This window comes from Artibeus jamaicensis, unplaced genomic scaffold (genome assembly GCF_021234435.1).
Source record: "Artibeus jamaicensis isolate MK-2021 breed Jamaican fruit bat unplaced genomic scaffold, CSHL_Jam_final contig_490, whole genome shotgun sequence".
Taxonomy (NCBI): Eukaryota; Metazoa; Chordata; class Mammalia; order Chiroptera; family Phyllostomidae; genus Artibeus; species Artibeus jamaicensis.
This window is the reverse complement of record NW_026521861.1, coordinates 14682776-14697445: the sequence shown is the minus strand read 5'-3', so window position 1 is coordinate 14697445 and position 14670 is coordinate 14682776. Positions and strand designations below refer to the sequence as shown.

General features: G+C 50.1%; 1 protein-coding gene across 3 annotated transcripts in view; it reads left to right on the top strand.

Moving 5' to 3' along the window:
• The first annotated feature begins 1831 nt into the window (after positions 1–1831).
• Positions 1832–14670, top strand: part of SFXN4 (sideroflexin 4) — a 21926-nt gene continuing 9087 nt past the window's right edge. The window contains exons 1-11 of one of the 3 annotated variants that reach the window (XM_037132862.2): positions 1832–1991; positions 3355–3420; positions 5190–5264; positions 6164–6190; positions 6273–6327; positions 7510–7535; positions 8213–8266; positions 8348–8404; positions 8532–8597; positions 9410–9488; positions 10333–10448. In XM_037132862.2, coding sequence (XP_036988757.1) covers positions 1953–1991; positions 3355–3420; positions 5190–5264; positions 6164–6190; positions 6273–6327; positions 7510–7535; positions 8213–8266; positions 8348–8404; positions 8532–8597; positions 9410–9488; positions 10333–10448 — 660 coding nt within the window. In that variant the 5' untranslated portion in view covers positions 1832–1952. Of the gene's footprint in view, positions 1992–3354; positions 3421–5189; positions 5265–5688; positions 5878–6163; positions 6191–6272; positions 6328–7509; positions 7536–8212; positions 8267–8347; positions 8405–8531; positions 8598–9409; positions 9489–10332; positions 10449–14670 lie in introns of those variants that run through there. The other 2 variants (XM_053668481.1, XM_053668480.1) reach the window with 2 other exon arrangements.

Below are 14670 nucleotides of genomic sequence, written 5' to 3'. Positions count from 1 at the left end.
TTAATTGTTGGTTTGGCTTATGCTGTGGGGCTCTAGTTTTCCTCCTATGTTCAAAAACTTCTACTGAGCGTTTAACCCAACTCAGGCCCCACACCAGGGAACCCATGTTAGGTTGGGGGCACGAGAAATGGAAGCATTTATTCATTTCCGTAAACCCTGCAGTGCCTGCCTTGTGCCCGTGCTGTTGTGCAGGCACAAGAGTGACCGAACGGTGACAGGCCTCTTCCTTCATGCACTGACCTTCTGTAGGGGAAACAACAAGCAGGACAGTACGTGGAACGTTTGGGAGGAACATCGAGTGGAGCGAGGTGCAGGTGGGCCCATCACGGACACTCCTGTGGGAGCGACGGCCTCTCCAGGTCCGTTTGCTCATCTGTGAAACGAGGGCAATCATTGTGCCTGTCTCGGCGTTTTGATGAAGATGAAGTCACGTGTACCAAGTGAGGGCAGTCGGGGGATAAGAGGGTTCCAGGCAAAGGCCCCAAGGCAGGAGTTTAGTGGGGACGGAGACTTGAAGGGCCTTGTGACTTCACGGAGCAGCGGATGAGGGGAATGGTAATGAGCCCAGAGTGCCCTAGGGGGCACACCGAGAACTTTGGGTTCTGTTCTGAGATGGGAAACATCAGGTTTTGAGAAGGGTTACAGCAACTTGTTCTCGTAGGATCGCTAGCTCCTTGGTTAAGACTAGATTGTAAGGGTCCAAAGAGGGTAGCGGAGAGGTCAGCTGGGCTGGGTCTGTGACACCTGCGGGTAGGGCCAACAGTAATACAGGTGTGCTGACTACCAGGTACAGCAAATACCTTCCTGGGTCGCAGGGGAACAGTGAGGCGAGGAGGGGCTCTTTACCCAGCTCTGGGCATCAGGGAAGGCTTCCTGAAAGAGGAGGTGAACTTTGGAAGGTTGTTGAAAAGTGAGCCAGGTCCGCTGAGCCAAAGGAGCTGCACGTGGGCCTGAAGCGAACCCTGACCTGGTTCCGGGCTCCCTGAGGGGAAGGCAAGGCTGGCTGGGTGTTGGGGGCCCAAACCCTGAGGCAGGTACTATTATTATCCTCATTTTACAGGTGAGTAAACACACCTGGGGAGTCTGACTTGACTCCGACCACACAACCAAGAAATGGGTGGTGCTGGGTCCCCAGCCCAGCACTCCTGAGGACCCCCTCCACCCAAGCCGTCACCCTAAACATCCACACTGGCTTCCACCAACACACAACACCTACCATCCCAGTGAGGGGGCGGGAAGAGGGGGCTACAGGAAGAAGGGAGATGCATTTTCTCTCTACCAAATGCCCCTGCTTGATCTGGTATCAACAGAAAGACCTGGATTTGCCCCAGAGCTGGAGGAAAAACTTGCCCAGGGCCAGCTTCAAGGCCCAGGCTGGGTTTAACGCTCTGATGTCGACTCTTCTCAATCCTTCATTTTCAATTTTCACTGGGCCACGAAAATTATGTAGCCAGTTTTGACTATCCCCAATATCTGTACTCTGGGCTTCAGAGGGCAACAGAAGGAATTTTCGAGGGGATGTCCAAAAGCTTGCGTTGCTGCTGTGAAATGGGGACTTTCTGGGAAGTGCCCCTCCCGCCCTGAAAGTGGGACGAAGCAGGCTACTCTCAAGATGACTTGGTCTGTGGGAGAGGTGGGCTCATCAGAATAGCGGGTGCGCGGGGACTGGGGCGCCAGAAGGCAGTGACACCGAGCAGCAGGTGTGCAGGGCCCTGGGAGCTCGGAAACGGTGACACAGGAGCCGCCACCTGCGGCCACTTAAGACTCGGTGCGCGGCCCGGATTGGAACTGGGGACGCACGCGCGCCCGGGGCGGAGCACGCTGCCTGGCTCCTCCTCCGCGCCCGGCCAGGCGGCGGCCTCTCCAGCCATCACGTAGATTCCCAGGAAGAGAAGCAGTAGAAGGAAGCCTGGGGGCGCACGGCTCCGGGGCGCAGCAGCACCGCCGGACGCATGGAGCCCAACGTGCGCTTCTGGATCACGGAACGCCAAGTAGGGCCTGGGACCGCGCGGCTGGGGGTGGGGCGCGACGCGTGGAGTCGCCGGCTGGCCCGCGTGACCTTGAGCAGGCCACGTGGTCGCGTTACCCGCCTCCCCACCTCAGACCCTGGGAGGGGACATTAGGGAATCCCTGGCTTGCCGGAAGCCAACATCCAGGGCTGTTACCCGAATGCAACCTCTGCCCCAGGCCTGGCTAGGAAGGGTCCCCACAAAGTCACCTTGCAGATCTCCCCAAATGAGGAGGCAGTCTCCTTTTGCAGCTGTCTGCCCACTGCTGCCTAAGCTGTTTTTGAGTGTCGGGTTGCCTAAGTTGGGGAGGAACGGGTCCTCCGGGGAGCCCCCGGCCTCCCAACATCGGTAGGCTGGGCCACTCACACGTGAGGCCGGTCCCGCAGGCCCCGCCTCCATGCAGTGTCTGGCCGGCGCTGTCCAATAGCAGCATGGTGGGAGCCCTGCGGATAATTTAAAGTTTTCTGAGAGCCACGTTACCAAAGGCCAAAGGAAACATCCGAAGTTAATTTTAATATGTTGTATTTATCCCAGTACATACAAAATATTAACTTTTCAAATTGCAATGATATTTTACGTCCTTTTTTCGAATTATGGTTAAATCTTGGAAATCTGGTGTGTATTTTATACATACAGTGCATCGCGATTTGGCCTGGCCATGTATCAAGGATTCCAAAGCTACATGTGGCTGATTGGACGGCACAGTTCTAGGGTGTTCTCCTTCAGCCCTTATTTACCTAAAGTAGGGCCCAGGCTGTTTTGTTGTTGTTTGTTTGTTTTAGCTGGGGAAATAGAGAAGGGACAGGGAGCCCAAGTTGTCCCTGCAGAGCCAGAACTCAGACCGGAACCACCATGAAGTCTGGGGACTCTGGAGCAAAACATGCCTCCTTTCTCCACCTGTCAACCGTTTAATTCCTGCAGAGCGATTTTTAAAAAAGATTTTTAGAGGGGAAGAGGAGAGAAATATCAATGTGCAGGTACCTCTTCTGCGCCCCCTACTGGGTACCTGGTCCACAACCCAGGCACGTGCCCTGACTGGGGATCAAACTGGTGACCCTTTGGTTCACAGCCTGGGCTCAATCCACTGAGCTATGCCAGCCAGGGCTCTGTAGAGCAATTTGGCAGTGGAGTGGCTCAGAGCCCAGCCTGCTGGGTCTTTTTCTGACTGGGTTCCCTTCAGCACGTTCCTGAGCCCGTCCAAGCTGTACCTGGAGGATGGGGTTTTCAGGAGATGCTGCAGGCAGACATCCCCACTAGGTTCTCAGAAATAATGTTAGCAGTTCTTAGTACCGTGTACCTTTGTTGTCCTGCTCTGTTAACCTGTTGGGTGCTCCCCCCCCCCAAGTCTTTTATTCAGAGGTTTCTTCAGTGGACAGAGTTATTGGATCCTACAAATTTGGTCATTTCAGTTGTAAGTATTTTTTTTGTTTGTTTTCAGAGATCATGAATTTTACGTTTTATTCTGAAACGGGAGGTCTGTGCGTCTCTTTTGAAAGTAGGCGAAATACCAGAACCCACACACACCCATCGGCGTGTTTTTATTCCCTCCAGTGAGCTTGTGAGACCCGAAGGGCGGCAAGTGAAAGTGGACAGAGAGGGAACCGGTCCTCCCGAGCCCTGGGCCGGTGCTGGGGGTTCCAGGGGATCAGACTAACCTCCCTGGGAATGGAAGACAGACGGGCCACACTCATCACAGACCCTGATCTAGGGATCAAAGGGTGGGGTGTCACGGGATTGGAGGAGGGTGTTGAAGGGGAGTTGAGAGAGCTGGGGCACTGTAAGCAAAGCCCAGGGGAGGAGAGCAGGTCACCCAGTCCCTGGGGCTTTTTGTGAGGGGGATCCAGGCAGTTCTCGAAGGTCCTTGTGTGTCATTCAGACCAGACGAGTTTGCACTTGGCCCACAGGGCAGTGTTTCTGTGACAGGGAGTTTCTCTGGTCACCGTGTGTTGTGACCAGAGGGGTCCAGACTGTACGTGAGGCGGTCAGCTCACAGGGAGGCAGAGCTTCCAAATGAAAGACGAGGGTTTGAACCAGGTGTGGCTGAGGGATGTGGAGGAGAGGTCCTGTCACCAGTAAGGACCCTCGAGGGCCAGCCCCAGAGGGGCATTTAGCCTTATTCATAGGAGAGAAAACCAGGAAATAATCTGAATGTCCGTCAGTGGAAAAATATAATGTTGTATATTCATACAGTGGAATATTGATTAGCTGTTAAAAGTGATGATCTAGGGATCACGTGTGAAGTAGAAACATACAATATATATGATGTTAAATAGGAAAACATGGTATCCGTGATGTTTAGTGGAAAAGAAAGATGCATAAATAGTGTACTTATGCAAATTATAAAACATCCAACACTTCATATTATTTATGGATACATGTAAGAAAAAAGGACTGGAAATTTATATCTTGAATTTGTAATAGTGGTTACCTCGCATAGGATGGGGAGGAAAATGAAACTGGGGTGCTGGTTCTTTTTGGGGAAAAAAAATTAGAAGCCTGTATAACTGAATGTTTACAGTTGTTAATTCTGCGTGAGGGGAATTATAAATATATAATTGTTCTTTGTATTTGCTTTTTTAATTTTTAAAAGGTTTTATTTATTTTTAGAAGAGAAGGGGGGGAGTAAGAGAGGGAGAAACACATCGGTGTGAGAGAGAAACATTGATGAGTTGTCTCTCACACGCATCCCGACAGGGGACCGAACTCACAACGCAGGCATGTGCCCTGACCAGGAATCGAACCAGCAGCCTTTTGCTTTGTGGGATAATACCCTCCCAACGGAGCCACACCAGTCAGGGCTTCTTTGTATTTTCTGCATTTAAGTTTTCCCCTTAAATTAAGTAAAAAAGAGAGGAAATAAGACTGAACTGATTAGACGAGGGGGTGAGTGAGAGAGAAGGAACTTCTGGTTTCTGACTCGCCCAGACAAGTAGACGGTGGTATCATTCACTGAGACAGTTGACGTCAGAGACCAGGGAGAGGGTAGCACCAGCAGGGTCAGCTGCTGGGAGGTCTGATCGACGACACAGGGCACTGTCCTCACGGAAACCCCCAAGAGGTAGAGAGCCTTGACTGCACGTCCCACTGAAATCAGGTGTGATAAGCATGTCATTTTAAAATCTGTGGATAACCCTGAGCTATGTTGAGCTAATGGCTTGATACCTTTATACTTGATTTTAGGGAAAAATAGAGAAATCAAGGCAACTATTGTTAACAAATGGAGATGCAGCTATTCGTGACTTGGAGGACCAAAAGGTATGTATCGAGTGCCCAGGTGCACCTGGTTCAGGACCGGTCTTTGGGTGATTCTGCCCTCAGATGGTCTGAAACCTGGTGGAGCTTTGCCATTGAAAATAAGGGACCTGCTTTTGGAAAGTGGGTCAGTTTTTTCATTGTAGTTAGAATTCCTTCCCATAAATCAGATTAGTAGTAGGTACCAGGAGTAGAAACTAGTAATAAGGAGAAAATCATAGGGTTTTCCTGTGCAGTGGATATTAGTGGGGATGCGCTAGAGCTGATTCCTGTAGCCCTATGGCGAATTCCAGGATTCAGGCAGGCCCCAGAAGTCTGAATCCATTTCCTGTTAGAGGTAGTGATCCAGGACAGGACTTCGTTCCCGCCTGAAGATTCAAACGCAGTGTTTGTTACCTACCTTGCAGTGAGTGTATGGGGCTGTGCAGAGCCCACAAACATCAGTCCCATGAGGCAGCCAATGGAGAGTTTGTAGATTTAATGGAGTTTTTCTAAGAACATGTTTGGGCCTCTGGGCTCCCAGGCTGGCTCTGTTGCAAGTGACCTGGGTAGTGGTGTGTTGTCTACATACAGCCTGCCGAGGGGTAAGCTCCTGGTTGGCCTTGAGTTCTCCAAGGTCAGAGCCTTGGGGCTTTTTAATGTTTAGGTCATTTTTGTTATGTGGATCACCTCTTTGGTTGTTGTTAGTTCATTTGTTCGTGTGACTTGTTTATTTTGATTTGTTGTTAGTTCATTTGTTTGTTTGACTTGTTTATTTTGATTTTTCTGTCCGTCTGGTATTTGGCAGGTGTGCCCTTTGCCCCCTGAAAGGTGGAGCCAAGGCAGTATTGGAAATGAGCCTGGAGAGGTTGGTTTGAGGCCGAGCCACCTTTAAAAGCTATTGTTGTGTTTTCTCCTTTTAGATACGCGAAGCTTGGAAGAGAAGTCTGGTAAATTTCAGCCCCTTCTAAGTTTTTAGCCCTAAAATAACAGAACCAGCATCTCACTAACCGTGTGCTTCCCTCTTGGCAGTCAGCCGTGCACCCCGACGACAGCAAACTGATCCCCGTCCCTTTCCGACCTGCAGGTGAGCGACGCTGACTTTCCGAATGCGGGTTGGGTGGGGTGTGATGGGGTGGGGTGTGATGCCAATAGCCACAAAACTCTGCCTTATTTTAACTTCTTTTCTGAGGAGGATTTCTGACAGTGAGTCTGGAAACCACAGCTTAGGAAGGATGTTTGAAGGGTGTGGGGAGAGCAGGGTCCGGGGCTGCGGAAGCACCTTTGCTTCGGGAGTGAGGGGTGAGGGCACCGGCCTGGTGCCAGAGGCTTCCCTGCCCTCACCAGGCTGCCGCCCTCCCGGCACCTCCGTGTTCACCAACCAGAAGCTCTCCAGACCGCCTCTGTCAGCCTTTTTTTTATTTGAAGATTTTATTTATTTATCTTAGGTAGAGAGGAAGGAAGGGAGAAAGAGAGGGAGAGACACAATCAATGTGTGTTTGCCTCTTTTATGCCCCTCACTGCGGACCTGGCCCACAACCCAGGCATGTGCCCTGACTGGGAATCGAACTGGCGACCCTTTGGTTCACAGCCTGTGCTCAAGCCACTGAGCTACACCAGCCAGGGTCTGTTAGTCTTCTTAAATGGAGGCTTTATTATTTGTCCTGGCTGGTGAAATCACTGGCCGTTGGTGATTAGCTAAACTTCCAGCCCCTCTCTCCTCCCTTGAGTTGGAGGTTGGGGGAGTGGGGCTGAATGGTCCAGCCCTCTCATCACTTGGTTGGTTGCCCTGGCAACCAGCCCCCAGCCTTAGGGACTCCCCTAAAGTCACCTCATCACCACAAGCTCCAGTGGGGTGGAAGGGGCATGCTCACCAGGCTGCCTTCTCACTCTGGAAATTCTGAGCATTGCAGGATCTTTTGTGCTAGGAGCGGGGAAGGAGGGCGACTTCACGTTTTGTTATAAGTCACAGTGTCCCAGATGTATTGAAGTCACGTGGCGGGGTGAGCAGGTGTCCGGTAACACTGCTTACCTTCGGTGACAGGGACTCGGGAGACTGGTGGGTGGGAGCCTCATTAGGTCTTCCTGTACTGCACTGATTTACACTCTTACCATGTTTGTATAGTTGTTTTTATTAGGAAAATTAAAAGAGTGAGTGAAAAATATCCTTTGATGTCCATGCATGGCGGGGGGCTGCAGAAGAGGTTTTGGGAGGACGGGGTAGCCCCTCTGGCCTCTCTGTGGTCACTGACTCTCTTCTCTGCCCCAGCTCTCCTGCCTTTCATGACGCCCATGGTGAGTAAGCCCCTCCTTGCCATTGTGTCAGCGGGGGAGGCAGCCTGGGGGGGTTAGAAAGATGTCCACTCGTCTCCTCAGTTCCCGCTCCAACCCCTGTCCCGTGACTACCTGACAGACAGTAATGGATTCCCCCTCCTAGCCGGTCAGGCATCCAGCACATCACAGGGTGGTCCTTTGACCGCCCGCTAAGCCCAAAGCATGCTGGGAGGAGAGCCACGAGTTAAGATGCCACAAGCCCACAGAGTGGCCCTTGACCTTCTCTCCCCAGGCGAGTCACCCTGACACAGGCCCTCACTGGGACCTGGACTTGCCCCCAGCAGGCCCCACCCCTCGGTGGCTCCCCCAGGGTGCCCTCACAAAGTGACAGCATGCCCGTCAGTCTTCCACACCTGCCCTGTGTCTGTGTCCGTGTCCCCTTGAAGTGCATCCTTCTCAGCTGCCCTGCCCAGTTGCCGGTCTCAGAGACGGACCCCCGAGGGACCCCAGGTGTCCTCAGTGTCCAGGTGGTGCTCAGTTTCACTGTTCCCCAGACCTGCGGCCCCTGCCTCACACCTTCCTCTCCTTGTCCCTGCTCCTGGAGGCCCCAGTCCTGCATCTCCCCGGGGGACTTCTGTGCTCTTACAAGCTCTCATTCCTTCGAAACACTGTAACTCTGCATTTTTTTGTCTTTAAAGGTATTTTTGTCCCTGGTGCCGGGGAAAAGCCTCAAGTCCATGATTTTACCTCAGGTAGCAATGATTTTGATTTTGCGATGACTGAGTTCTGCTCTTGAAACGCGTGTGTGACCTGTGCGCCTCTGTTTTCCGCAGCTGTCTCTCTGCAGCTACAGCGCAGCATTCAACATCATCAACGGAAACGCCAGTTACGTAAGTGCTACGGAGGCCCCGGGGTTGCAATTTTGTATTGTATCTTTGAGAGTTACTTTTTGTTTTCATTATCTTTCCTGGGTAAAACTGTGCCGTTGGCTGAACAGATACTGTTGTTTCTCCCTAGAATCGTCACCTATATGAGAGTGTATTGCTAGGGGCAGGAGCCGTTGCTTCTACAACCTTTTTTGCAGTAGGTATTTTTAAATTCTTTCCTTTTTTTTTTCCTCAGAATAAAATAAAAACTTTAGTCTGATTACAAATCTTTATCCCATTTTAAACAATTCGTAAACTATGCCTACGACATAAAGAAGAAAATAAAGCCACCTGCAGTCTTGTCACCCTCATATAATTATGTGAGTGTTTTGAGTTTCTAGGCATATGCTATTTTTTTTGAAAAGTTAGTTTATGCTCCGTAAACATGGTGTGCACGTTGTATATTATGTTGGGTGTCAGGATATGGTAATGGTTAAAAATAATAGACTTTAGGGTCATATGAGCCTAGGTTTATACCCTGGCTTAATTCCTGAATAGCACAGTGACTCTGGACAAGGTAGTGTCCTTTCTTGAGACCTCCACACATCCCTCTGATGATCAGGAGAATAGCTTAGTGCTGCATGGATTCAAACATACAGAACAAGCCCTGGCTGGTGTGGCTCAGTGGATCGGGTGCTGGCCTGGGAACCAAAAGGTCACCAGTTGGATTCCCAGTCAGGGCACATGCCTGGGTCGTGGGCCAGGTCCCCAGTTGGGGGTGTGGGAGAGGCAACTGATCGATGTATCTCTCATACATCAGTATTTCTCTCTCTTTCTCCCTCCTTTTTCCTCGCTCTAAAAATCAATAAAATCTTTAAAAAGAAATAAAACATAAAAATACATGGAGTGCCTGGCCATGGTCTGACCTGCGGTAGGAATGAGGTTGACGCCGGTTCCCTGCTGTTCCCTGTGCGTGTTCAGCTGATTTTTAGCCCCACGTGGTAATGATTTTTCTCTCTTCCTTTCTAGTTAGTCCCTCATTTACTCCTAATAAAGTATGAGCTGAAAAACATTTTGCTAAGAAGAGCCTTGCCTGTCGTCATTCTCGGTAAGTAGGAAGCATGAAGTCTGTGGTCTCTGAGCCTTTCCCCATCTCTAGGGCCCTGAGGCCGCACAGTGGCTGAGGACAGCCACCCCACCGGTTGCAGCTGGCAGGTGCCCCCAGGCCCAGTTCAGATCTTTGATTGGAGAGATGACATTTTCTCCATAGGCACCCCTTTAGTTGTCAAAGGACAAGCATAAACCTGGAAACACAGATTATGCTTTAAAGATTGTCTGCACAAGCTCTCTACATGCATCGTTTCATGTGACCCTGACAGCAGTTGATGGGTGGGCAATATTATTTGCATTTACAGATGAGGAGACTGAGGCAGGGGGACATCAAGTAACTTTCCTAGGGTCGCAGGGAAACAGCAGAGATCTAACCCCAAGGGAGTGGCAGAGATATTAACCAACTACTTTAAGTTTGCTAGTCTACAGGTTCGCTAATTCACGCTGCAGATTTGGGTTTGAGAACCAGTACTTTGAAGAGTTGGCAGAAAGTTAATGGTAAAGTTTGGGAAATCGTTACAGAAATCTGGACAAAGTGGCTTAAGCAAAAAGAGGGGTGTATTTCAGGGGCCCCGGGGTTTCTCCTGGAATCCTGTCAGGGAGCCGGGCTAGACTCTCTGGGGTGCTGGGACCCAGGGCTGGGTCGTAGTCGATCTGAGACTGACAGGCCAGCACTTCTGACCCCGCTCCGCAGCCCAGGGCACAGCCTGGTTGGCCCAGCACAAGTCAGGGGACCTCTGGGGGGAAGCACAGCCATTGGAGAAAGAGACCTGACCCCAGAAAAGGTGTCTTCTCACTGGACCGAAGCTCATCTCTGTCGTGTTCTCTTCTTTAATCCACAGCCCACGTCAGTGCACTGAATGTTCTTGCATCCCGAAGTTTGGAGACTACGCGAGGGATCGAGGTCATGGACAAGGAAGGCAAGGTCATAGGCTATTCCAGAAAAGCCGGGGCAAAGGTAGGGAGATGCAGCAGTGCTTACCTTTTGGGCAAAGAATCGAATTTTCTGTTTGAGAGCTGCTAACGAGTTCACATTTCCCATCCGATTTTTCTTATCCTATCTTCCTTCATGCTGAGAGGGATTTTATGTCGTGCACTGTGATGTTTAGAAGATTGTGCATTAGCCCTGGCCCATGTTCTGTTGGTTGGAGCGTTGTCCTGTAAACCAAAAGGTCGCGGGTTCGATTCTCCGTCAGGGCACATACCTGAGTTGTGTATTCAGTCCCTGGTAGGGTTGCATGAGAGAGGTAACCGGTTGATGTTTCTCTCCCTCTTTCTCTCCCCCACCCTTCCACTCTCTCTAAAATCAGTAAGTGTGTCCTCATGTGATGGTAAAACAATAAAGCAAAAGATCGTGCCCTGGCTGGTGTGGCTCAGTGGATTGAGTGCCGGTCTCTGAACCAAAAGGTTGCCAGTTTGATTCCCAGTCAGGGCACATGCCTGGGTTGCGGGCCAGGTCCCCACTTGGGCGGTATGAGAGGCAATCAGTGGATGTTTCTCTCACACATCAATGTTTCTCTCCCTCTCTTTCTCCCTCCTTTCCCTTCTCTCTAAAAATAAATAAATAAAAATTAGGGGAAAAATGATCATGTATTAGTACAGGTTCTCCAGAGAAACAGAACCAATAGGATGTCTGTCTGTCTGCCTGTCTGTCTGTCTGCCTGCCTGTCTGTCTGTCTGCCTGCCTGTCTACATACAGATACATGGTGAGATTTATTGTTAGTAACTGGCCGTGCAGTTGTACTGCTGGGAATACGTGGGGCAGGCCTATAGGCTGGGAACTCAGAAGCTGGTGCTACAGTCTTGCAGCAGAAGTGATTCTGTGGGAAACCTCAGGTTTTGCTCTTACAGCCTTCAGCTGATCAGGTGAGGCCGACCCACACTGAGCTGCTTTACTTAAAGTCACCCGATTACCGAACAGCCCCACCGCAGCATTTGATTAAGTGGGAGCTGTGGCCTCGCCGAGTGGACCCATAAGAGTGACTGTTACAGATGGGTGTCTGCCAAATGCTAGGCCTCTCGGAGTGTGAGATTTTTAAAAAAATTTGGTTTGGGGGCGGGAGGGAGAAAGAAAGGGAGAGAAACGTCGATGTGAGAGAGAAACATTGACCAGGTGCCCCCTGTACTCCAGCTGAGGCCTGAACCTGCAACCCAGGCATGTGCCCTGATTGGGAATTGCTTTGCGGGACAAAGCCCCACTGGCTAAGCCACAGCGGTCAGAGCGAATGTGAGATCGTGTTCTGCAAGCTCAGCATCCGCCCTCGCAGCCTGCTCTGTGCTATGGAAGTCAGGGGACACCCTCTCTGCACCCCCGAGAACCTCCCTCTCTCACTCACAGCAGATTTCTTCATCTTTCGGGCCTGAGTTGCTGTCAGGGATGGCCTTAGAATATCCAATGCTGTGGCCCAAAACTCTTTAAAAAGTCCTCAGTTTTTGATACTTTTTATTATTAAATAGCTTATTCTTTTGCTCATTTCAACACTGACTTGTATACATTCAGCTCTAAGGACCTCCAGAAGCCTATGGTAGTTTTATTTTGGGTATGGACTTTGTAAGAAAGATTTTTTTGTAACAAATGAGATCTTTCGGGGGTTCCTGGGCAGCGACTTCAGCTGAAGAGTTGTAATGTGAAGCAGTTGTTTGCAAACAGCATGAAAAGCAACATGAAGCAGCCTGAGACGAAGCCAGAGAAGGGCCTGCGGGGCAGCCTTTCTCCCAGCACGTGGGTGGCAGAGGAGCTTGGGGAAAGAGGGCGCTGGTTCGGTCAGGAAACGCATCGTTGTTCGGCTCGTGAGACGCGTTGCTCTGAATTCCAGCAATGATTCACAGCTGAGTTACCAGCCGTCAGTCCCGTGCTACCGTGTCTCTACCAGTCCCTCAAATTAGCTTGTCTCAAAATAATGGCTACCTTTCTGCATGAATTACAGCGGGGACGTGGTAATTGCCAGTATCAAGGAGGGAAACTTCTGCCAGAAATAAAATACTTCATTTTCGAAGTGAAGGTTCTGTGCCTAAGAAACCACCCTGAAGAGATGTTTTTAACAGCTTTATTGAGGTGTAATTTACATACTGTGAAGTTTATTGTGAGACTGTAGTTGGGCCTGGGCCCCGGCTGCTGTGGCTCAACGGGTTGAACGCCAGCTTGCAAACCAAAAGGTCGCCAGTTCAATTCCCGGTCAGGGCACATGCCTGGGTTGCGGGCCAGATCCTCGGTTGGGAGGTGGGTGAGAGGCAACTGATCCGTGTTTCTCTCCTTTTTTTCCTCCCTCCCTTCCCTTCTCTCTAAAATGTTTAAAACTTCTCTAAAAAAAAAAAAGACTATGGTTTGATGAGTTTTAATCAATTTAAGCAGTTAGGCAGCCATCACCCTAATTTTAGAACATTTTCATGACCCTAAAAATTTCCCTCGTGATGGTCGGTCACTCTCCCCTTCCACCCATAATGCCAAGGAAACACTGATCTGCTTTATGTCCTCATAGTAGGGCCTTTCCCAGAAATTTCATGTAAATGAAGTGCACATTAGTTTTCCGTGTCCAGCATCGCTGACCTTCGAGGCCCCTCCACAGTTCATCCGGCTTTCTGTTGCCGAGCAGTGTTCCAGGGTATGTGTACCACGTTTCTGCTTTCCCACGTTCTCCCACATTTCTGTACCACATTCTCCAGGCAGTAGATACTGGGTTGTGCCCAGTTTGGAGCCATTATAAACAGTGCTGCTTTGAATGTTCACGCGCAACTCTCTGGACATACAAGGTCTGTTCAGAAAGTACCCAGCCACGCACTATGAAAAATAGAGACATTTATTGAAGAAGATATAAGATACAAGAAACACTGTACATAGGATAATGTCCCCTAGGTCCCCTTCAAAGCGGGCCCCTTGAGACCTCACACAGTTCTCCCAGTCGCCATCAGCTGCCCTCTTGTGCTTTCCTGAATCTCACTGATGATCTAAAATCTCTTTCCTTTTGAAGATGATTTCAGGGAAAAGCCAGAAGTTGCAGGGCATCAAATCTGGGCTGTAGAGGGGCTGAGTCACCTGGGTGATTTGATGTTTCACCAAAAACTCTGCATGAGGAGTGATGCATGAGCGGGTGTGTTGTTGGGATGAAGCTGCCAGTCAATCACCAGTTGCCCATAGCTGCAGCCTTCTGAGTCATCCCAGTAGTTTCTGTGGAGGAATGTTCAGGCTGAACACAAAATCTGATGCAGATTCATTGCTCTGATTGCTCTGTCGTTTTCCATGTGACAGCTACACAGTCCACGTGCTCACTCAGTGGTGTCTACCGCCCCCACTGACTAGTACAGTGACGTTGTCATTGTTCACGCATGAGCATTCCAGTCCGCTCTCTGTGGCTGCTGCCAGGTTACATCAATGTCATGCAAACCATTCTCATTATATTTAACAGTGGCTGGACTTTTTCCAGACGGACCTTGTATGTTTGCGTTTCTCTTTAACTCAGTATTATTTTATTCTTTTTTATTTTTACCTGAGCACATTTTTTCATTACTTTTAGAAAGAGAGGAAAGTGGTAGGGAGAGAGACAAAAGAAATATCGATGTGAGAGAGAAACATCCATTGGCTTCCTCTCATAGGCCTCCCAACTGGGCATCGAACCCTCCGTCTCAGTACGTGCCCTGCCAAGAATGGAAGCTGCGATTGTTTGGTGTGCGGGTCGATGCTCCAACCAACCGAGCCACACTGGCCAGGGCTCTTCAACTCTGTTTTAACTACAGGGTGTTGGTGGTGTTGGGAACTCTTCCTACAGCTGAAGAGAGAACAGATGTTTAATACACAGTTGTTCCTCAGCCCCTCTGGTGCACCAGGCACCGCGCTGGGGTCCGGACACCGTCACCAGTCCAAACCCCTTCTCTCCAGGGGCTGGGAGCGCTGCGCCTCCCAGCGGGGAGGCACCTCGGGCCCTGCTATCTGTCTTGGTATCTAGTCCATCTCACCGGGAGGAACCTCATTTTTTTGCACGAATGCCAACTTAGGGTAAAAGAAGGGTTTGATGGTCCGCTTTAAAAAAAAAAAAAGTTTATCTTTCTCTTGAGAATAAAGTGTCTGCAGCTGTGCGTAAGCATAAGCCTTCTTCTATCATTTCCCTGCCACCGAAAGGTTTATTTTCTTTGGCTAAAATTTCAGAAACTGCGTAACCAGCAATATCTGATTGTAATAGGGCACC